A 22,809-nucleotide genomic window follows, 5' to 3' on the forward strand; every position below is an offset into this window, starting at 1 on the left:
TGCATGTCTCAGCTTTCAAACCGTGCTTTTGGGAATGCCTGTGAACAGAAGAAATTCGGAAAATAAGTGCAGGCAGAAGCAGAGACCTTAGCCTATACGTTTCTGAAAAAAACTCGTCAAAGACCCAATAAATAGTGCTTTAAATGGGCCGATACTCACAGGTACTCAGTACCGGCGCTTCACATTTTTACCGAGCTGAGTACCGGCACTTTTCCACAGCCAAGGAGAGTACCGATAATCAAGAAATGTAAGCTCATTGCTGATAGTGGTGCTGAGCTGGAGGTAGTCAGAGTGGAGTAGATCTGTACAGCACACTGACATCGAAAGCGCCTCTCTAGCCCTTAGCAGAGCCACTGCTGAACCATTCATCAGCGGCTCATTTGCATTATGCGCGGAATGTCCATATGTTGGGAATTTCACCGTCCTGATGTGTCTGACAGAGTAGGCCCCATTCAGTCCCTGCTCTGTCAATTACATTTGCACGGTCGCTGAGAAGTAACTAAGGAATAATCCTAAGTAAGCCTTTTGTGTATTTGTCTTCTTATGTGTTCATGTTTGCCTGATATTGTTTATGTTTGAGAGAGAAATGAGATCAGAGGGGAAGAGAATCAGGACACTCGGGAGATATTTGAAAAGAAATGCGTGGAATGGTCGTTTCTGTGTATATGTGTGCGCACTCTACAAGATTTAAGGATTGCACTTAAGGCAAGCAAGTAGGAAGAGTATGACTTTAGGAAACTGCTAATATTACAAAAACAAGGAAACATTAACATTTTGTGTTTTCCCTTCATTTCATGTAAAGAGTTATATTTATATTGATACATTTCTAACATGTTTTGGTATGTCCTGCAAGTGGTGTAGAACTCATTATTAATGATGCTATGCCAGCGTCTCGTTGGTCCTTGGGCGCACTGCTAATTAGCCTGAAAGTGCTTATAGTACTGTAAATGGCATGGCTGCACTCAAAGTTGACAAACCCCCTGAAATGAAGATGAATCCAAGGTTGGTTAAGGTAGAAGTTAGTTTATTCGAAGAGCACAGTACAATTCATCCAGCATAGATCAGCATCAATGGATAACTGACACTTACAAAGGATGCACATCAAGATGACATATGCAAGGTTCTACAATCAGTAATGACATAGGAAAGAATGTGTGTGGTTAAAGGAGCAGTGCAGAAGTAAGCAACACAACACATCCCCCTTTCTATAATAAAAGGAAAAGAAAAGGAAAGAAGGAAAAACATATAATGGAAAAAAGAACAACTACAGCAAACACTAACTAAATTTGTGATAAAACCTTAAATGTTACAAGTGATACAATCTGATATAATCTTTAACTGTTACTAGTGATATAATCTTTAAGCCACGAAGGAACCACCCTCTTCCTTGAGGAATGGCGGAGAGAAGACTCTTCACCAGAAACCAAACAATCCTCCCTAGGAGTGGCAATTGACTCCACAGAAATAGTACAAGGAGAATCTGAGTTATTGCTTCCAGTGACAACCAAACTATGATCTGGAACTTCACCCGAACTGGGGCAGCTAACAACTCCAGAACCATGGAAGGAATCCAAATCATTATTAGAGTCATCAACCTCCAAATCTTCAGGTTTCCACACTTGATTGGAAACATCAACCTTAGAGGAAGAACCAGGATTGCATCTGGCAATTCTACTTAAGTTCCAAACCTTCCCATTACTAAGTTTAACGGAATTTTTCAAAACTTCCAAAACTTGGAAGGGTTCAGAAAAGGAAGACTCACCCTTCTGTACCTTGAAAGGTTTTTTAATTCTGACCCAGTCACCAACATTTATAATCACCTCCTTTGATCCATGCCTCAAATCATGATATCTTTTACTTTTATCGTGGACTTGAACTAACCGCGCCTTAACTAAATCTTTTGAGTAAGGATCAATTTCACCTGAAAATAACCAAGTGGGAATGGTTTTTGAACGTGGGTTCCTACCCTTCATCAAAACAAAAGGAGAAATACCTGTAGAGTCATTCACAGTAATACGATAGTTCCAAACAACTTTCCCAACTTGAGTTTGCCAATCTAGATTGTTACTGATAGAAAGTTGAATAGTGTTCTTCAAAACCCTATTAAAACGCTCCACAACACCATTGCCACTAGGATTGTAAAGTGACGTTGTCCTATGTCTAATACCAAGTTTGCTAAAATACCTTTTTGCCTTAACAGACAAAAATTGAACACCATTATCGGTGAGAATGCAAGAAGGAATGCCTTCAGTGACAAAAGTTTCATCCAGAAAACTTAGAACTGAATCAGTATCAGCTCTTTCTACAACTTTGACCACAGGCCATTTAGAAAACAAATCAATGATCACAATTAAATACCTCTGAGAACCATCCTGATCCTGAATAGGACCCATAATGTCTACTGAAACCGATTCCCAAGTAGATTCTGGAGGAGAACACTCCAACATAGGAGGACGGAAGGTACGCAAAGTTTTGTCAGCAGAAGCACAAATGGTACAATCTTTAACTGTTACTAGTGATATAATCTTTAAGCCACGAAGGAACCACCCTCTTCCTTGAGGAATGGCGGAGAGAAGACTCTTCACCAGAAACCAGTGTCTCAACCAAACGAATGTTGTATGAGACACTCGCAAAATTAGGAACATATTTTGAGCAAAACTCAGCCATTCCTAAGAACGACTTGATGTCCTCTTTACTTGCAGGAATAGGAGCCTCGGAGATTGCAGAAACCAAAGAGGGTTTGGGTTTAACCCCTTCAGCGTCAATAATATGTCCTAAATAAGTTACACTTTTTTGAGCAAATTTACATTTGGAATGTTCAACTGTAAGACCCTTGCTCTCAAGAATATTCAAAACCTTATGTAGCCTCGATAAATGCTCATTCTCATCGTCCCCAAAGACCAGAATATCGTCTTGAAAATATCTGACACCTTTTTCTCCCTTGAATAATTGGTACATAAGCCGTTGAAAAACAGCAGCCGCTGAAGCTAAGCCAAACGGCATGCGTTTATAACGAAAGCACCCAAAAGGCGTCACAAAGGACGTAAACTTCATTGAATCGGGGCACAAGGAGATCTGGTGGTATGCAGATGATAGGTCTATGGTAGAGAACCACTGGGCATTACCAACACTAGAGACCATCTCATTGATTTTGGGAAGTGGGAATTTATCAACCACGATGTTGTTGTTTAAATACCTTAGGTCTACACACAACCTGATTTTGCCGTTGCTCCGTCTTGCGACGACAATTGGCGAAACCCATTCACTCGCCTCAATAGGTTCTATGATGTCAGTAGACACAAGTTTATCCAGTTCTTTACTGACTTCATCTCTCACTAAGATAGGTACGTTCCTACACTTGTGTACCTTTGGACAGGCATCATCCTTTAGTATGATTTTATGTTCAAAACCAACTAAATTCCCCAAGGTTTTACTAAAAACCTTTGGAAATTTCTTTAAAATGCTATCTGTAACTATAGAACAGTCATCAACTACTAAAACTTGTTCTTTACTATTAGGATCCAATATAATGTGGAGTTGTTTTTGGTCGAACCACCCTAAAACAGGTGGTCCTTTCTTTGAAATGTACAGTTTCCCTCTACATTCCCTGTCTTTGAACCTGAAAACAAACCAACGAAAACCCAAAATGGAAATTGGGTCTCCTAAATAACCTTCCGGGTGGATATCTGATGGTAATAATTTCTCCCCCACATGTTGAATAAATGAAGACTTCCACATATCTTCATTAACAATGGTATAAGGTGAGCCCGAATCGGCATAAATTTTTACAATTACACCCCCAATACTCATTGTACAAATAGGCTTGTTAACCATGTCTTCATCTCTTATTCTTAAAACCAACTTATCATGGACATTCATCACTAGATTATTTTCCACATCATTTTCAAAATTCTCTTCCTCATCATTATCATTCACGAAATTTACTTTGCTTCTCTTTTTTCTATTACATGCTTTCGTCAAATGACCTTTCAATCCACAGCTAGAACATTTGGTTTTCAACCCAGGACATCCTTTAAAGTCAGCCAAATGGTCTAAACTGTTGCATCTATAACATTTAAGTTTAACATTTGAGGAAAACTGAGGATGTTTAGAAAATTTGTTGTTAGAACCAAAAGACTGCCTAGGACTATAGTTATGTTTTTTCCTGTCCGTGGCGTTAATTTTACAAACTACATCATTAGACATTGCACAGTTATCATTCTTTATCACATTAGCGCATCTGCCAGACATTTCTGCCTTGCGTGCGATGGCAAGAATATCATCAAGAGGAGAGTCCCCATTAATCCATAACCTATCCTGTATGGAGGTATTGTACGAATGCATAACGATTTGGTCTCTAATTAACTCTTCTTGTATAACACCAAATTTGCAATCCAAGGATAATTTCTTCAAATCAGCTAAAAAATGATCAATATTTTCTTCTTTAGTCTGTTTCCTAGAGAAAAATTTATACCTTGTTACGCCAATACACACCTTAGGAGCGAAATAAGTGTCTAAATGTAATAGTGCTAACATATAAACATTTAAATCGCCAGGAAAGGAGGGTTTAGTCATAGTTTCATAAACTTTTAGTCCAACAGGACCTAAAGAATGAAGAAGAAGTCTCTTTTTTTGAGCATGAGACATTTTTCCATCCTCATCTAATGCATCAATGTAATTACAAAAATAAGGCTTCCATTCCAACCACTTAAGGGGTGGCTCATTACCAGAAACCCAAAATGCCTGAGGAGGACTAATATTGTAGTTAGGTTGAGTCATCCTAAATTAACCTACTGCTACAACAATTAAAAGAAACTAGATGGAGAAAAATGCTGGATTAAATGCTTAATCTATCACTAACTGTGCTAAAACACAATTAAAATGAAATTTATGCAATAAAATGTACTGTAAATCAGCAGACTAAATTGTACTGTAATCAATAAAATACTCAAATTAACAAGGTGTGCGAATCACCGTGGACGATAACTCGCTTGAAGGTAGGAAAAGTGTGCGAATCACTGTTACTTGTGACACGCTGTTGAATTGTTTTAACTCTTTTTTTTTTCCTTTGCGAGTTGCACGAAGATCCGGTAGGACAAGGTGTGCGAATCACCGTAAAGGTAACCCGCTGTCAAAGTAATTAATTTCGTCGCTCCGTTCCTGTTTGTTTCACGTCGTTACTTGACGTTGTCATGGAAACCTGCAACAGCGGTGTACGCGCCTTCAAGTTTTATTAAGATGGCCGCCGTTACGCTGTAGCGTGTGACGTCACACGTAACTTCCCAGAATTCACAGCGGCACGTTGCAGCATCAATGAGGGAACGCCGTGGAGCAAAGAGGTTCGTTGATGGAATTGTTTACCTTTGTAAAAGTTATGAGCGCTGGAGCAATTTCGTCATTAGGAATTGTTTATATTTAGAATTAGCGCGAGCGCTGGAGCGAGATGAATGCGCTTGGGAAAACGTATAGAATAGCGGTAACGCTTATACGAGTTAAAACACTTCTCAATGGCAAGTCTAAAACAATTGTCACCATATTTTCTTTAAGTTATCAGCTTCATTAACACGATGTCATTAGGTTGACGAAGGTTAATTTTCTTTAAGAGAAGGTAAATTTAAAGTTCTTGTTTCCCAATTCGCAAAAACGTTGTATTTAAAGTTAAAACGCTCAAAGTTAATGATAAGCCAGAGTATAAGCTTAATCCAAAGGTAAATGAAGTCTATAGTATAGTTACCAAGTCCAAAGTAGAATAATGTCCTTCTTAGAAAAACGAGGAACTCAGGTAAAATTCCCAATTTAGATCAGGTATCCACGTGGGTTCTGCTCTTCGAATCCCGTCGCCAGTGAAATGAAGATGAATCCAAGGTTGGTTAAGGTAGAAGTTAGTTTATTCGAAGAGCACAGTACAATTCATCCAGCATAGATCAGCATCAATGGATAACTGACACTTACAAAGGATGCACATCAAGATGACATATGCAAGGTTCTACAATCAGTAATGACATAGGAAAGAATGTGTGTGGTTAAAGGAGCAGTGCAGAAGTAAGCAACACAACACCCCCTCCATTATGATTTAGGGCTTGTTCCAATCAAGTCTCCACACCACACCAAAATGAATACTCAATAGAAGTGCCTTTGTTACATCATGTCTCGCTCCGCCTCTAACCCCGCCCACTGGCCACACCCCTAGCTCAATTTAATGAGTACCTGCGCTTACATGTTCCCATTTAAAGCACTGAATAAATATGATTCTGAGCTCATTACAGCTAATTATTAGGTAAACTCTTAAGAGACAAATTATTCTGCTCAATTGGCATCTACAAAGAAAGTCAGCATATCTCCCCTGCTGTGGTTCCATTATTGTCGTCACTGGTTAGTGAAATGCAACCACTGCAAAGAACAGCCTCTCGAGCCACACCCCGCTTCCCGCCATCTGCTCGCAGCCACGCGAGATCTGCCGGCGCGCGCGCGCGTGACCCGCACCCCTGGCACAACACGCTACTTCTCGTCGGGAAAACAGCGACAACAGGGACCAAAATTCCCTTTCAAAACGCTCTGAAATCATAATCGGGAAGATAATCCCCAGAACAGAACACCCCTGACGCGTTTAGTGCTTCTGTGGCACTGTTTCAAAGCGCAACAATAACACTTGCTGTTATGGATTCGCGCCCGACAAGGCGAGGTGGTGCTGCACAGAGCATATGCCACGCTTTCGACTGTACCGCTAAAAATAAAAGCACAGAGCCACCAGCAAGCAACACGTCCCTGCTGACAATCAGTCACGTGCGCTAAGCAAGGCACCGCGCGGCTTACTCTATCCCACCGCGGAAATACAAGTGAGCCATTTAAACAGGTCCTAATCCCCGCTGAAAAGGCTACTCCTTAATTGAGTGAGAATATGGCGTCACGCAGGCTCGGCCATTGTACTGCGCAACCTTTGTGCCCTCACAGCACCCCACAAGGCACTTTTCAACCACCCATGCGAACGTGCTCATTAATGGTATTGAATGCTCGGCGTCTGCCTACCCACAGGCGTAAGGATGTGTCCAATTTCTCGAACAGATACGTTAGGTGAGGGTGCAGTTCAAGAGCCCCGCCCCCATCATTCCCCGAGAAGCTATTCAAATTGCTAGGCCTTGAAAATATGACACCTGTTATTTATAGCGCTGCTTTACAGCGCCTAGAAAGGCCTGTGAGCTATATGTGGCAAAATGTTATTACTTGTATTATTATTTGTGTTAACTTTATTATTAATATTGGTAGCATTATTTTAATTATGCCCCCCACCCTCCCACTGCGTTCAAATACCCTCTGTGTTTTTTTCTGACTGGTTGGAAACGCATTGGCAGTCTCACAGCGCTGCTGGAACTGAGGGGTTTTCCCGATCGGTGTTCGAGGACAGGTGTCTCCAGCAAGCCGGGGCAAGAAAGAATATAACACAGCGCCCTAACATGCACGAGAAACTGCAGGAAAAAAACAACACAAAGCAGGCATGAAAAGCGGACGTACAAAGTTCCAAGACTTACGCTGTGTAGCAAAATGGCTGCTGCAGCTGCAAGCCAAACTGTACTTTATTTCAAATTAGGGTAGTATAATATGTATACGTAGTTCCAGACTAGCCTGCCAATAATTGGTGAATTTCTCAATTTTATACTCATGTACTTTTTTGTTTTCTTGCGAGCTGACTCTCAAGTGCTCGAAGGCGCTAAAAATAGTAGTGCTGTTTTATTGAAAGTTACATTTAACATTCGATTTCCTCATAACTTTGAAACTGGGTAGATGTCAACAATATTTTGCCCTCGCGAAAACTTACCAGGGCTGCATAAGTCAATATTTTTAAGTGAATAACCACACGCAGGAAACAGCCAACTACACGGCGTCGCTGTACCTACTATTCGTAGGAACTAGGGAAAGATGGCCATCGAACTCTACAACTTTCCTCACACCTATTCTACTTAGCATGCTGCTCATATTTGCTTGTGATATTTCACACATCGGTCCATTTCATTTAGTGACATTGTATGGCCAAAACGCAGACTAGCACTAGGCCTCACGCCCTTATCGCTGTTTCCTGCACATCACTAAACTCTGGAGAAGCGTAATTTATGATAAATCGGCATAGTGCCACCAAATCTACGCTGGAATTTGTGAATCATCGCGGGTACTTTCATTTTCTGAAGCAGCAGCAGATTCTGTGCATATGTTGAATCCTTGTTCCCTTATTTTCATGGATGCATGGCCTAATGCAAATGATGCCACACCTCTGCCCTTGTGTCTGCAGCATATATCAGACGCACTAACAAAAGGCTCTCACTTAATAACTGGAACGCTAACAGTGAACCCTAAAAGGCGTCCTATAGAAGGACGCAAAAATACTGAATTAACCCTCCCATCACCTTTTGTGTGTTTGATGTCACAGCCTAAGTGGAAAGGGTATGCCCATGCATGGGTCTTTTGCTCACTGTGCCACTGAAACCAAGCTACACCTGATGGAAGCGCCCCAATCAGGCCAAAGCCGGTCTTGGGTTGCTTCTATACTGATACCAGGAGGACCTGGCCTGGCCTGGCCGTTCAGACTGGGCCTTTCTTATGGGAACAGGGCCAAGAATGACTTGCATATGGCTGGGTCCAAACAGAGGTGGGATGGTGAGCAAGAGAACGACGGGTTGGAATGCTAACCCTAGCGATTGCCAAGTGGTAGACAAATTGCAAGCATTCCTCCCATCACCTTTTATATGTTTCATGTACCACCCTATGTGGGACAGATATGCCATGACGTGAGTCCCATGCTCACTGTACAACTGGAACCAATCTACACCTGACTGAAGAGCCTGATCAGAGCAAAACCAGTCTTGTATTCTGGTTCAGGGAGGACTGCCCTCGTAGTTTGGACTGGATTGTTTTTATTGGTAAAAGGCATACACAGTATTTGTTAAAATACCCCTCACACACCAAAAGGGCCCTTGGTGTCATGCTTCATCATCGGGGTCTTCCCGCCCCTCTGCGGAACGGGGCGTGCTGTGACTGGCGACTACGCTGGAGCACTTGGTTTTTGTAAGTGCTATGTGAGGTGTATTTGTAGTGAGTGAAGCAGGGTCAGGGGGGAGTGAAAAAGTGATGTTAAAAGATACCTGGCCTTATGGGTACAAAACAACTTTATTTGGTCATAGGCTGGTACCGTTAAAAAGGTGAGTCGGAGAGATAATGCTTTTAATGTGCTGAATCTCCTGGGGGTGTCAACATGTTTCGAAGCTGTGAAAGCTTCTTCGTCAGGACGGAGTAAGATCCCTCTGTCACTCACTATGTTGCTATCAATATGTGAAAAAAATGAAAAGATATCTACAAATGATCTAGAAATACAATACCTATGTGGTACGAGTATATGCTTTGTAAAGCTCTGTCAGTATTTCTGAGAATAGGCTAGAAACGTAAGGAGTCAATGCCCCATGAGCCTTCGGGTCGAGAGGTGAAAATGAAACTTTCATATGAAGTAGTGCAGTGCTCGCTTCCTCTCTCGTCACACGCGCTTCCACCCGCGGGTGACGAGAGAGGAAGCGAGCACTGTGCTCCAGCGTAATCGCCAGTCGCAGCACGCCCCGTCCCTCAGCGGGGCGGGAAGGCCCCGATGATGAAGCATGACACCAAGGGCCCTTTTGGTGTGTGAGGGGTATTTTAACAAATACTGTGTATGCCTTTTACCTCTAGATATACTCAAACCACTTTGAGGTGGATCTCTTTGTTTTATAAACCATTGCATGGCGGAGGATGCATCCACCATAGTACTCTTGCGAGCACTACCTCTTCACTCCCTAACCCTTGATTTTGAACCTGTTTTTATTGGCTCCAAGAAAATATGAGTTGGAATGATACCCAGACCGAATTCCAGTGGTCGGACAAATTGCAAGCATTCCTCCCATCAATTTTGGTGTGTTTGATGGCCTAACGAAGGGGGCAGGGAGTGTCTATCACCACTCTCCAAAGGCAGAGAGGGCTGCACCTGGAAATACATTAATAATCGCACAGGAAGTGTCCCTGCAGGAGCAAGCAGTATCCCAGGCTCCAAAAGGGGCACTGAACAATGCCATGTGGGTGCAGTCTCAGTGGTCCTCTTTAACAGATTGGGGTGTCCACCTGCAAAAACAACATCTAATGGAATTTTGATCCAGTGCTCTGTGCTTCTCTGCTATTTTCCAGAGCATCTGCTAACTGTCAGAGACAGACAACACAGTGAGAAAAGTGTGGATTCTTTTGTAATCAGACGCACGTCTTCATAAGTGACAGGAACGCACAAGAAGAGTTCCCACCAGCATAAACAGGAGCAATGTGTACAATACATAAAATGGCCATAATCTCTATATATTCCTAAAACTGGGTTGGAACAGCCCCAACATCCACAGCACTCCTGTAGATTGAAAAACAGACAGATAAAATTGAATAATTAGTATGGTGGCCTGAACAAAAAGGCACAACCACGGAACTGCACATTCTGCACCAGAGAGAGCTGCACTGTAAGTACAGGACGGGTAGAAGTACCAAAATATGTTGTACCCAACCCCCACCCCACCAGAGTGGAGTCCTTCTGCCCCTCTTCCCATTCCACAAAGCATTAGCCCCATCAAAATCTAAGTTATAGAGTCCCAGAAAAGGGGTTTCAGGTTTCACTCCTATGGAAAATGTTACCCTTACTAAGCCATCTTCAAATTCTGCAAAATGTATGTGATTTGAGAAGATCTACCATTACACACGTTGGTCCACAAACTTGCTGATCAATTTGCATGTTGGAGTATCTACCCATGTACTCGCCTGAGAGGAGTAGAGGATCTCTTCAAAATTTGGAATATCGAAAAAAGGAACACGCACAATCAGAAATTATTCAACATAGGTTGTATATATTGCTATTTAGTTGGTCTGTGCCCACAACATGTGGTACTTTAAAAGAACTCGTTTCATTGGCTCTAGTAATAAATCATGGTTGTGCTGTAAGTTGATATTGTAGAATTGTTTCTTTGAAGGTATGAAGCAAATTTCCATACTGGTTCTGTGGCCACTGATTTCTGGGTAAATACATGTCAGATACTTCGTCTCGCAACACACATAAGAACTAAAGCACAGTGACCAACTTGACCTCATGAGCTCAACCCCTCAAAAAACCTCTACACTTTGGATTGACAGAAAGTTCACTTTCGAGGTCAGACAAATTGCATTTGAGTTCCATACATATGTCTTAGTTCCATCAAAAGTAAAAGGTAAAACACTGAGAAATGTTACCTTCTTCACCCGATGAGCCTGAAAGATCAATCACGACGTATACTCTTCCTTCTGGCTCCAAATCAATCTGAAATTGAAAGAAAACAAACATTTAAATCCAGCCGTTTCATTGTACATTTTCCCAATCATTTTTCCAACAGATTAAACATTTCCCCTGATGGAACATCTGTTTACTGCAGTTGTAAGAAAGAAGCCTTTGCAGTTCATGCTCCCAGGATCTGGAACAGCATCATCATTAAAACCAGATCACAGCTAAGTCTCCTACAATTTAGAAACAAGGTGAAGCCACACCTCTTCACGGAGCACTACCATGACTCTGGAGTTGAGCTTCCCCCAATAATTGCATCTTCTTGGGGGGCAGGCCCCGTGTTTGGAGCCCTGTTGTTCTTGAGCTAGGTTCATGCTCTACAAATGTTATGTTATGTTATGTTATTCATAATTTGTATAGCGCACGGGCACCCAGAGGTTTCATGGCGCTGGAGAAGAGGAAAGATGGTGAGCAGTATCCTAACCGTGTGCTTGTTTGAATAACCAGGTCTTCAGTGCACCCCTGAATTGCATTAGATTGGTACAGCTCCGAAGTGAGAGGGGAAGCGAGTTCCAGATCTTTGGGGCCAAATAAGCAAATACTAACACATACATATAAAAAGGAAGCATACTAATTCTGCAAATAAAGATCAAATAAGTTTAATTCACTTGAACCTTCAAATTATGCATACACTATGAGTACACTATCTTATAAGTGGTGTGCTTGATGGTGTGATGTAGGCCCCCAAAAACACCCTACTTAAAAATAGCATCCATAGAGTAAAACAAATATGAGCGAACAAATAAACACAGACTCAAGAACAACCCAGGCTCTTGAGGCAAGAGAATCAAAGATGCTTCAAAACAGTACGTTATTGGCTGGTAGTAAAACTTGGCATTTATTTAGTGGGTCCTAGCAAACTACTTGAGAAACACATGAAGTCCTTCACGACATCAAATTTTAGTCAGAGCTCTGAGTATGATTCTGTATTTCATTTCCACCAGCTTTCATGCTCCAGTGGTCAAATGAATTGACTGCAAAAAGTTCAAAATGTGGCAAGAAGACTTATCCAAGGCTTGCTCAAACCGTCAACCATGTCTGTCATGTTGAGATCCCATCCCATCTTAGCTCCTAGTGAAGGCTTACATTTATTTTCCTTTTAAATTATATGCTTAGATTTTCACCTTGAAGAAATCATTTAAAAATAGCAGCCTAAGATGAATCTGCACTTAGAAAATTGAAACATATAGCTTGATCCATGAACTTACATCATTGGCCAAGGAGACTGATGCTTTCAACCCTTGTGACGCAAAATTGTGGAATTGTTATCGCTCTTGTACTTGCTTTGCACTGCGTGAGGGACTCCTTTGTTTCTATAGCCCTTTCTGTTTGCGTTTCTCCTTACTCTTGCTGTCTCCCTCCCTTGTGTCGCATTCTAATATGCTAAACCAGCTAGCATATTGAACCCAGACTGATGGGCTTTGCCAATGCATGCACTAAGCTGGAAAATGTAGCTCATTACAACATTTAACAGCAGCAGTAAGCACCTAGAAACATATGACTTGTGGTGTACATTTAAAAAACAAACAAAATTGACTGCATGGAGTACAGGGATACCCAAAAGTTAGCCGCAAAAGCACAATAAGGCCAAGACAAGTAAAGAGGGGAAAACAGTAATGTCATGGGGTGGCGAAGGAGGTTGTGAAACAAATGGCATGGTCAACGGAATGAAATACTGTAGCTGATACATGGAGGGAGTAGGCAATGTCACAGGATGACTGGCCTGTAGGGTTGGACACATTTGAGTTCTGACTTCAAGTGGGTGAGTACAGGCCTGCCAGTGGAATTAGAGCAGTGGAGTAGAGAGAGAGACTGGACACAGATTGTAATTGCATTTATATAGCGCTTACTACCCATTACGAGGCATCAAAGAGCTTTTCGGCGAGTAGCACGCTGCTCCGGAACCCAAAAAGGAGTAGTGGTGAACTAGTACAGGCAGATATGAAATTAATTTGAGCTGGTTGCATGCGAGTCTGTTACTTGAATTGGAAAAGATAGTGGATGTGGCAGAACGAGTTGAGAAGGAGAAATAAATAAGCAATAAGATACAAGAAAAGGGGATCTGGCACTGGTATGTATCACTGAGTTGAATTTCTGTGTGGAGGACAAATGTTATAATGGAAGTCATTTGAGAAAAATGGGGCAAGTGAGCTGACCTTAGAGACAGCAACAGTGAATTGCTTCTTGAGTCTCACAAAGGTTTTGAGGACAAGGAAACTGAAGTTGTTGTAATGGCCTGAAGACAAATGAGGAACATGAATGCTTTTCTTTCACACCCTCATCGTCACTGATTTTTAAACAGAAATCCCAGCACACCTTAATATAAAGCTCGGTAAAGCACTGTAGTAAATGCAGCTGTGTGGTTCTCAACTGGATTTCTGCTGCCCGAGCATCATAAGGGAGATGAAGATTGGATGGAATGATAAGAAAAAGATGAGACTATCCTCTGGCAAACATGAGAAGATGGACATTCCAAAGAAAGATGCTATAAGTAGGTCAAGCGTACGGCAACTAGACCATGGTATAGCCAGTAGTTTGTCATGGACAAGGAACACAGACCACATGCATCAACATTGCCATTTGCGATTCCTTATTAGCGAAAAATAAGGATTCGCTAATAAGGAATCGCAAATGGCTATGCATGAAGAAATAGAAAAAAAAATAGTGACTTCTTAAAATTCCTTAATTGCGACTCGCAAATTGCGAATCGCAATTAAGGAATACCTCCCCATTCATTCCTATGGACCTAGAGAATGCAATTTCAAGGGTGCCAGGGTGTCAAAAGGACACCCTGTTGCACCCCTGAAATCTGCCTATAAGTACATCTTGCACACGCACATGCCCCAAGGGCATGTGTGTGTGTAAAATGGAACTTTGAAAAATGCACTTTAGTGCATTTTTCAAAGTTTTTGCAAATTACCATGAAGGTCAATTTCATGGTAATTTGCTCCCCCTATTAGCGAAATCGCTATTTCTTTTAGTTTGATGCATTGCATTTAAGGAATCTCAATTTGAGATTACTTAAATGCAATCACAATTTAAGTCATCACAATTTTGCGATTTCTTAAATTGCGAAAAGTAAAAAAATTATGATGCATCCCAAAAGTAAAAATTGCATTCGCAAACGGCCGATTTTTGCAATTCGTACCATTTGCGAATGCAATTGTCAATGATGCATGTGCCCCACAGAGTACAAACGAGGTCGGTGGGTCATCGGGAGCTGGAGTTGACAATATTATCTGTGGAGAGTCAGGATGAAATGTCTTCATGGAGTGATTAAATAAGGATGACACCTCTGCCAAGATATCACTTTTGTTTGAGGCTTCTAGTTTTCAGTTTTTACTGATCTTTACTGATAAAAACAGACAGAAAACCATTTTTTTCCCTGTCAGTATTAATTTTTAAATGTGGACAAAAAATGGAAATTAGGTTGTATTTTGAGTAATTCCAGTGTTTAATTTGAGCCAGTGGTTTCTGGTGCTTGGCACTGGCAAATAATTGTGAACATTATAACAGTTTGCCACATGGTGGCGCTGTCTATCTAATTTAGAGATGAGAACAACAAGAGTTCTTTATTTATTCAATATACATTAAAATGACTAATACCTGCTGTCCAAGCCTTTCTTATAGCTTTAGGGGTCTGGAGTAGTCTGAATTGTCACACCTGTACGAGTATGATGCTTAGTAGTTATGTTGGTACTGTCATTGGTATTGCTGGAAGGGGCAATGGGTGAGGCAAGCTGCATTGGCCTCCTTATGAGGGCCCTGGCATTTTCTTTCCTTCAAATTAAGCACTGACAAATGACTGCCAGGCCAACAGCTGTGTGGTTTGGCAGGTATGGGGGATAAAAATGAAAGACATTTTAGTAATGAGGATTAAAAAGCAGCAGATATGCACAAAGTTAGCACTAAAATGCTCATGTTTTCATATAAGTCTCTTGATTTATCCTCAGTGGTTGTTCATGTCATTGAAACCTGTCAGGCATTCATGTAAGAGTGTACCATTTACTGGTTAAATAAATATGCAAATATACTAGTTTCAGCTTCATTTTTTCCATAAAACTCAATATAAATATGGATACATACAGCTAAGATTAGTAAAAAAATAAATATGGATAAGTTCAGACTGAAAGTCCACAAAACAAAATACCATAAAACCGGGAGCCCTAATGAAGTTACTTGTGGATTCACCTATGGAAGTTGAAAAACCACCACAACCACAAAATAATACCCAAAAAAGCACTTCAGAGTACCCGAGTGTGATGATGATACAGATACTAATTCCTGCGCCGAAAAAATAACCAGAAGTTGCAGATAGCACTTGCTTTACGGTAACCAGACATCATGCAACCCGCATCACGGTCACAGAAGATGCTACTTCTATGATGGAGTGCACATTAGCTGATGTCTGTGTTCAGAAAAATAGGGCAGACTGATGCTCTACTGCCAAAATTTGGAATATGGCCTCAGATAACTTCAGAAAATATCTACTTAGAATCTAGCAAGTCCGTCAGTTCTCACCATTGCAGACTATTTATTACATTAGTTGAACCACAGTGTAGTTTCAAAAATTTCTCTGGCACAGGTGCCACACCCACTACTGCACTTCCTGTGTGATGTACTCTTGAAACCAGTGCTCACTCCACAGTCATAGCACCACTCATTGTATGTATGATGGTAGGAAGCAAGCTTGAGCCCTAGTTTTAAGGCCAGTTATTGTCATACTGGAAATGTGATTAAAAAAACTGCCCCAGAGGTTATTTGTACTGAATACTAAAAGCATGCATTGGTAATGCAAATCTGTCTGGCTTGCATTTTGAGTACTGGGTAAAAAATTAAAAACCCTGCTGCAGTGTTTAAAAATGGATCATTTTAGTTGTATGATGTAGCTTAGACCTTTTAAGCATTTGATTCTGTGCTGCTAAATGTACATTGCACTTTAGTAACGACGGAATTAACATTCGCACTTTATTTGGCTACTTTGCACATATATCAATATCAGATGAATGCCGCTATATTGTATTGCACGTAGAAATAATTCTATAATCATTTGTGCTTTACCTTTGATAAAATTTTGTAAATATTTTAGCGGAAACGTATTCTTAAAAATCTGATATATGTATGTTGTTTGTTACAGAAATAAGGATTTTTTAATTGAATTGAATTGAATTGATCATTTTAGTTTTAAATGCAGCATTCAGTTAAATGAGATTAATAATTCAATGTCTGATGTTTCAGGGTCCTTTTGGGATGCAAAGTAGTGCCAAAGGCATTGTAATGTCAGCCCTTCATATGTGGTGGGAATGATACTCCAAACAGCCAATAGCATGAGATGAGAGAGAAATATTTCTCTGGGAGGAGTCAAATCCCATTCTATGTGTACTTTAAAGAATCTGCAACAATAGGTAATGCAAAAAGGGGTGCTGTCAAACCAGACCTAAAAATGCAATAAGCTTAACAAATGTCATAAATTGCACCAATGAGGTGGCTATGGCAGGCACTTTGGGGCCCATCGGGAGACGGGGAGGAGAAGAAACCAACCGGAGACAGATGTAAGGTGTGATAAAGGCCGCTTTATTGGGAAACAGGTGCATCCTGAAAATATACCACATCCTTGGCCTTTGCCGTACAAAACTAGGCCTAACTAACTATACATATACCTGACCAAACCCCCCACCCCCACCCCTAAACAGTTCCCCGCCAACAACATAAACATCAGTACCAATTACCCAAACTCTTGCCTCAACTGTTTAAACACCTGCCATATGTACACTCCCTCCCCCTCTGCCAGTAAAACTCATTCCTCCTATCCTACCCCCCCCCGTTTAACTAGGAAAAAGCGCCATCCTACATAACTTCCCAGCACCTGCTCCCAGCGACAACACATCCAGCCAAACCTAACCCAGAAAGCACCTGCTTCCAACAAAACCCCTTTTTTCCAACCCAGAACGGACATGACCCCGGACATACTCCCCTCTACTCCCCCAACAAACCTGTCCTAAAGGGAGGGCGGGCGGGACAACGATCAGAAATGCCCCCCGGCTGCTGGGTCACTGTCCCACGAAATGGTGCACAGTGACCCAAAATGGCCGCTCTTAGCGGCCCAAGCCCAAAAAGAGCCCGAATCCCACCAGCTAGCCCAACCAGCCCAAACTCCCTTCCTGTCCCCTTCTAAATCCTTCCACCCACCCTTCCTCCCGGGGCCCCAAATTCCCCGGGGGGGCGAGCCTCCCTCCGGTCGGCCACCCCCGCAAAGCCCCATTCTGTGTTTAAAAGCAATTTGCCAAGAGGTCCTCCTCTTCTTGACATTTAATGTGCTATGTGGCACAAACCCCATGCACGTGCAGCATGAAGTGGCACAGAGCATATCTCACAGTGTTAATGGGCAGTGTTCCGGCCTACCCAGGGAAGCACTCCACCAGTTCCGCACACATGCCTTTAAAAGGCATGGCTCCGGGTATGCACTTTGGCTTGGCATGGGATGGCCTTCTCAAAAGTGGAGTATTTATCATACAATTACTTCATGCAAAGTCATGCTGCCTCGTTCAGATCCAAACTGTTTTTGTGGCAAGCCTTTCCAACTTAATTTATTAATATTTAGAAGCTAACAGAGTGCCGTACATTTATTCGGTTCGCCCTCATATTTCAGTCGACTGCATTTAACAAAAACAAAATAAGCTCTCATCCATTTGAAACAGAAATTCCACATTGGAAGGAAGCTGGCCCAAGAAAACTCAAGAAAGGAAAATGATATTAATTTGTGGATGAACTGAGGTGAACGCATTTCGTATTTCTGCGAAAGAGCTATCTCCTCAGACTCGCATTTAGGGTGTTGATCTCAGGAAGGGGCTGCACTTGGGGGATGAGAGTATGAAAAAACTAGATTTCCACAGTGCGCGCTTATTAGAAGACTCCTTCACTTAAATCACCATTGAGCAAATTCACAAGAACATTTTTAAAATATCGCAAATCGATCCGTAGACTTCCTCTTCTGTTTAGAATACGTTTTTAACATTTATTTGATTCATAAAAAATCCCTTTAAGTACTGATGGACATCTACTTTAGCCGTACATTTTCATGAAGACTCCTGCTGGCTCACCCTTACTCACGCAGATTTTAATCCGCGTGAATATTGATTGTAGGCTGCAGTGTTTGCAGAACGCGATGACATGAAAACGTGATGACATCTGACAGTTCACGTGCCCTCATGGCGTTCCTCTCCTGTCAGGTTGACGGCTGCCTGGTTTGGGAAGAGTCATTAACCCCTTGTAATGTGCGCCGCAATATAAGTTTCCAGGCGCGCTTTGTCGTGAATCTCGATTGCAGAGAATTGGAATAGCAGGAATATGCAGAAGTAAAGGGTCAGTCGTCATTTGATCAGGACCAAGAGACATCGCTAGGAGGGTAGGTCTCGCAGCAACATCCCGGACCATTTGAAGTGTCCCGCAGTTTTTCCGGGACCCTCCAACTTGCCTAAGGGGTATTTCCTGCTTACCTTGGAGTGGACTCATTGTGCTGCAACCATTCAGGTGCAGTATTATACAAATTGAGTGGCCATCCTTTATTAGAAACAAGGTCTTATGCCTCTTAGGGGCGCTAATTTACTACTCTTGGTCCTGATCAAATGCCGACTGCCTGTTAGGCCAATCAAGGCATGAAACATGTTGACCTCACTTTGCTGAAAGCTGTCTAGGTACATTGTGACCGTAGGATAGCACCACTGTTTTTACTTAGTCCTGGTACCCTTACCCAATAAATACATTTTTTAGGGCACCAGAGAGTATTTTAGATGCACTTCACCTTTTCACTTGATACACTTCCGCTCTCATGCATTCGCCTAAAACAGGATATTCTGATCGAAAGATCTCAGACAAAGAGCCCCCAGGCCCGTCAGGCATTGCAACATCGGCCAGATGAGGAGCGCCCAATGATGAAGCATGACACCCTAACAGGTGTGTGAGGGCATTAAAATGAAACCTTCTGGTTTCCCTGCAACAGTATCGCTAGTCTCGTGGTTTTAACACCTTGTGACCACCTGGCATTTGAGGAACTACTCCTATTTGGATGGCCAATCAGTTTACTTTTAGGAAGAGCGTTGGCGTAGCACCTCTGTAAATGTTGAGCTCTTCATCCCCCTAAGATAGATCTGTGCAGAAATAAACACATTTTCCCAGCAGAGAAAAACCACCCCCTGCATCCTTTAGGTTATCTGTGTGTTCTCTGCCCTTATCCTCATTGAAATCTTTTTTACTGCTGTATTTTTGCAGTAGATTTGTATGTGGATACAGACTGGTAAACGAACTTAGAAACACATGGTTCTGACTCTGCCATAATTATAATTATAGAAAGTTATTAGGTGTCAAACCTTGAAGAAATGCAGGTGTTAGCATAGCATTTTTAAAATGACCCAATACCACTTTGACCCATCAGAAGTAACTAAAAGAGCAGAATTGTAAGCCTGTCCCAACCAAGCGAGAAATGTACCTCCCTCAGTTCTTTCGGAAGTTTACTGCCACCACAGAGCACTGCTGACCTGAACATTTTTCCCCCTTGATATTTCCTGACATACTTTGTGACCATGAGCTGGACATACTCTAAGGTCTCCAGGAATATAGGGTTTGAAGGTCAGTCAAAATTGAAATAAAGAGCTAGAATGTATCCAGGTTACTTTGCTACAGGAAGCCAGTAAATTCTGCAAGGTGTCTGGCTTAAGTGTTCATGGTGATCTAAAGTGGCCACCTCTCATGATGCAAAATTTAGAATTTCCCACAATTATCATAGAATATTTTTTGAGGTTCTGACTAAGATTGCCTCACAATAGTGAAGTGCAGAGCCAACTACTGTTTTGAATATAAAAACTCAGATCTCCTTTAAGTGTGCACAACAGTTTTCAAAGCCATAACAGTCTCCCCTCTGCCCCTCCAGTGACATAAAATGATTTATGTATAATAAGACAAGTAATCAAACTTTTCCCGACAAGTAAGATGATTTGCTGTGGTGAAAAAAACCTCACTGCAAATCCCGATTCTTCAAACCAGCACTTGCATTTCCAAGTCCAACCTTTTACGCAGTTAAGCCACACTTCCATTGATTGATAAACATGCTGATGCGAGAATTTTTTTTAAAAAATAATTTGAGTTCAACCCGTAATTCACAATAGGGATCTCCACTTCCACACCAAAATCTTCTTCTCTGCAATGGATCTTTGCCACTGTTTCAGAATGGAGCATCAATAAAAAACATCTCAATAGACATCATCAATTTAGTATTTTAGTTCAGTCAATAAGGAGAGTTTTGGATCAGTTAGAAAACCTTTATTTATCAATAAGAGTTTAGTATTTGTTTTGCCTTTTTATTCGAATTAGTAAATCAGATAAATCTGTTTACAGAAATATAAAAAAAGTCATAGTTAGAATGAATCAAGTCAATTACAGCATGTTCCATAAAGGAAATTAATCCCTATTCTACTATAAGCAGATCCTAACGTACCTGAACCCATAAAGAATCCTTTTGGAAAAGAGCAGTGTAATAGAATCAGATTGAAGCCAAAGTCCTCATGAAGAGTAGTTGCAGAAATTCATCAGAGTCCCTTCTCTAAAATCAGCATCAGCAAATAGTAGCTGTAACAACTATTCAAAGTTAGGCTAAGAAAATAGTCACAGCAGTAGCCATAACCATTACAGAATATAGACCCCCACAAAGTATTAGGCAACATAAATCACCGTCAGCAGTAGCTCACAGCGCACGCTAGTAGTAAACAAACTTTGTTAGTATAATTATGAGGGGAAGAAAGAAACACTGTTCATCCACTGCTTTGTGTCGTTCCAGGATTTGTTGTCCTTGTTGTGCTTTCCTTCGTACAGAGCCTTAGCCTAGCCAACACATGTTTCGTCTCTACCTTGCAGTACACAGCGACTTCTTCAGGGCTAAATTCTTATGATTGTGGTCCTTATTGTCGGTTGTACTTCCGTCCCGAAAGTATATAGATGGTCTCATGAGTACCAGAGACTAAAGGTCAATTTCCTGATTACACATACATCCCATCTCTCTTCCAGGTGAGAGAATTAAAGTTTTCTCAAAAGGCAGATTCTCTATTTTGTGATGCAAGGCAGGTATTCAAAATATGCAGCTCCTAATTTTTACGAAAACCCTATTCGTAGGATTGTGGCTCTCAGCCAGCACTAGTTGTGTGGCCGCTGGTCACCCGATCCGGTAATCAGCTGGTGAAACCTCCTGCATGTGAAAGGGACAGCATCACCAGCTGATTACCGGATCAGGTGACCAGCGGCCACACAACTAGTGCTGGCTGACAGCCACAACCCTACGAATAGTATTTTCGTAAAGGCACCTTTCCCTAAGTTTCATTCTATTAAGCATTTTCGTGTTAATGTCCTCTAGTGTAAATGATGCCATTTATTTAAGCAAAATTCTTCTACTCCTAATCGGTTAGATGAAATAGGCCAGACTACAGGTAATGTTTTCATATCAGCGCTATGAGAGCACAGTTCTGATATGATAAGAATAGAAATTTACTTCTTTGTTACTACCATATATTTTGAACAGATTGTGCGCTTTGCATTGCGTTGGTTCCTTCTTCTGTCTATGTTGATGGTATTTTAATGACAGCATAATACTACTTGTTTTGAACTGCTTTTTCCCTCACTTCAAAAACACAACACAGCCTCTTCTTTAGATGTGAAATAGAGACACACACAAGCAAAAATGTATGGTTCATCTCGTGTGCCGTTTGTTATTTTTAGGTCGACCTCTGCCAATGCGCATGCGCATTGCAGATGTCGATCCATAGTAGCTGAAACAAAGTCTTTGAACCAAGCGTGGATTCGGATTACATGCAGTTCATGTGCCCCTGCACGCGCTTCAGACCCGCCACAGCAATGCAGAGAGCTTCACACTTCAAAGGGATCCCCTTCCCAGCCCACTGTCGCCAGTGCTTCCCTCCCACTCGCTCACTCCCCTGCTCCATTCGCTGATGATTATTTCTTTACATTCATTAACCAGTCTGGACTCTGCCGAATTAGCAATTCTAAACACAAACACAATGTTAAGCTTATGCATTTCACACATTCACATTTCACACACAGATGTAACGAGTTGCTGTCTCTGCTAAAGGAGCTCCTGAATATATCTTGCTCTACCAGGGCTGTGACATCAGAGTCCAGTGAATAGAATGTTACCCAGCTATAAAGAGAAGTAACGTGTGCCATAAATGCATCAACCTTATTATTACTACTTTGTCATTTACCACAAGCCTCGCTCCAAGTGGGTGGAGACGAGAGCTGAAGGCGTACATCTCCAGCCACTAACACGCAGCAGAAAGCAAGGCTCGTGTGGCAGCATCACAGTTACTAAAGGCACCTGTACTTACCACCAGTTGGTGTTCCTGTCATTAGCTTGCTTCTTATTTGATGGCATTGCTTGTACTAGTTTGTCC

The 22,809-nt window shown here is 41.6% G+C and overlaps 1 protein-coding gene across 2 annotated transcripts in view; it reads right to left on the reverse strand.

Annotated features, from left to right (window-relative positions):
- PRKCE (protein kinase C epsilon) overlaps nt 1–22,809 on the reverse strand; it is a 1,279,555-nt gene that overhangs the window by 913,884 nt on the left and 342,862 nt on the right. For both annotated transcript variants that reach the window (XM_086927786.1, XM_086927785.1), the window contains exon 2: nt 11,269–11,335. In XM_086927786.1, coding sequence (XP_086783912.1) covers nt 11,269–11,335 — 67 coding nt within the window. The remainder of the gene's footprint in view (nt 1–11,268; nt 11,336–22,809) is intronic.

The sequence above is a fragment of the Lissotriton vulgaris genome, chromosome 6, assembly GCF_964263255.1.
Source record: "Lissotriton vulgaris chromosome 6, aLisVul1.2, whole genome shotgun sequence".
Lineage (NCBI taxonomy): Eukaryota > Metazoa > Chordata > Amphibia > Caudata > Salamandridae > Lissotriton > Lissotriton vulgaris.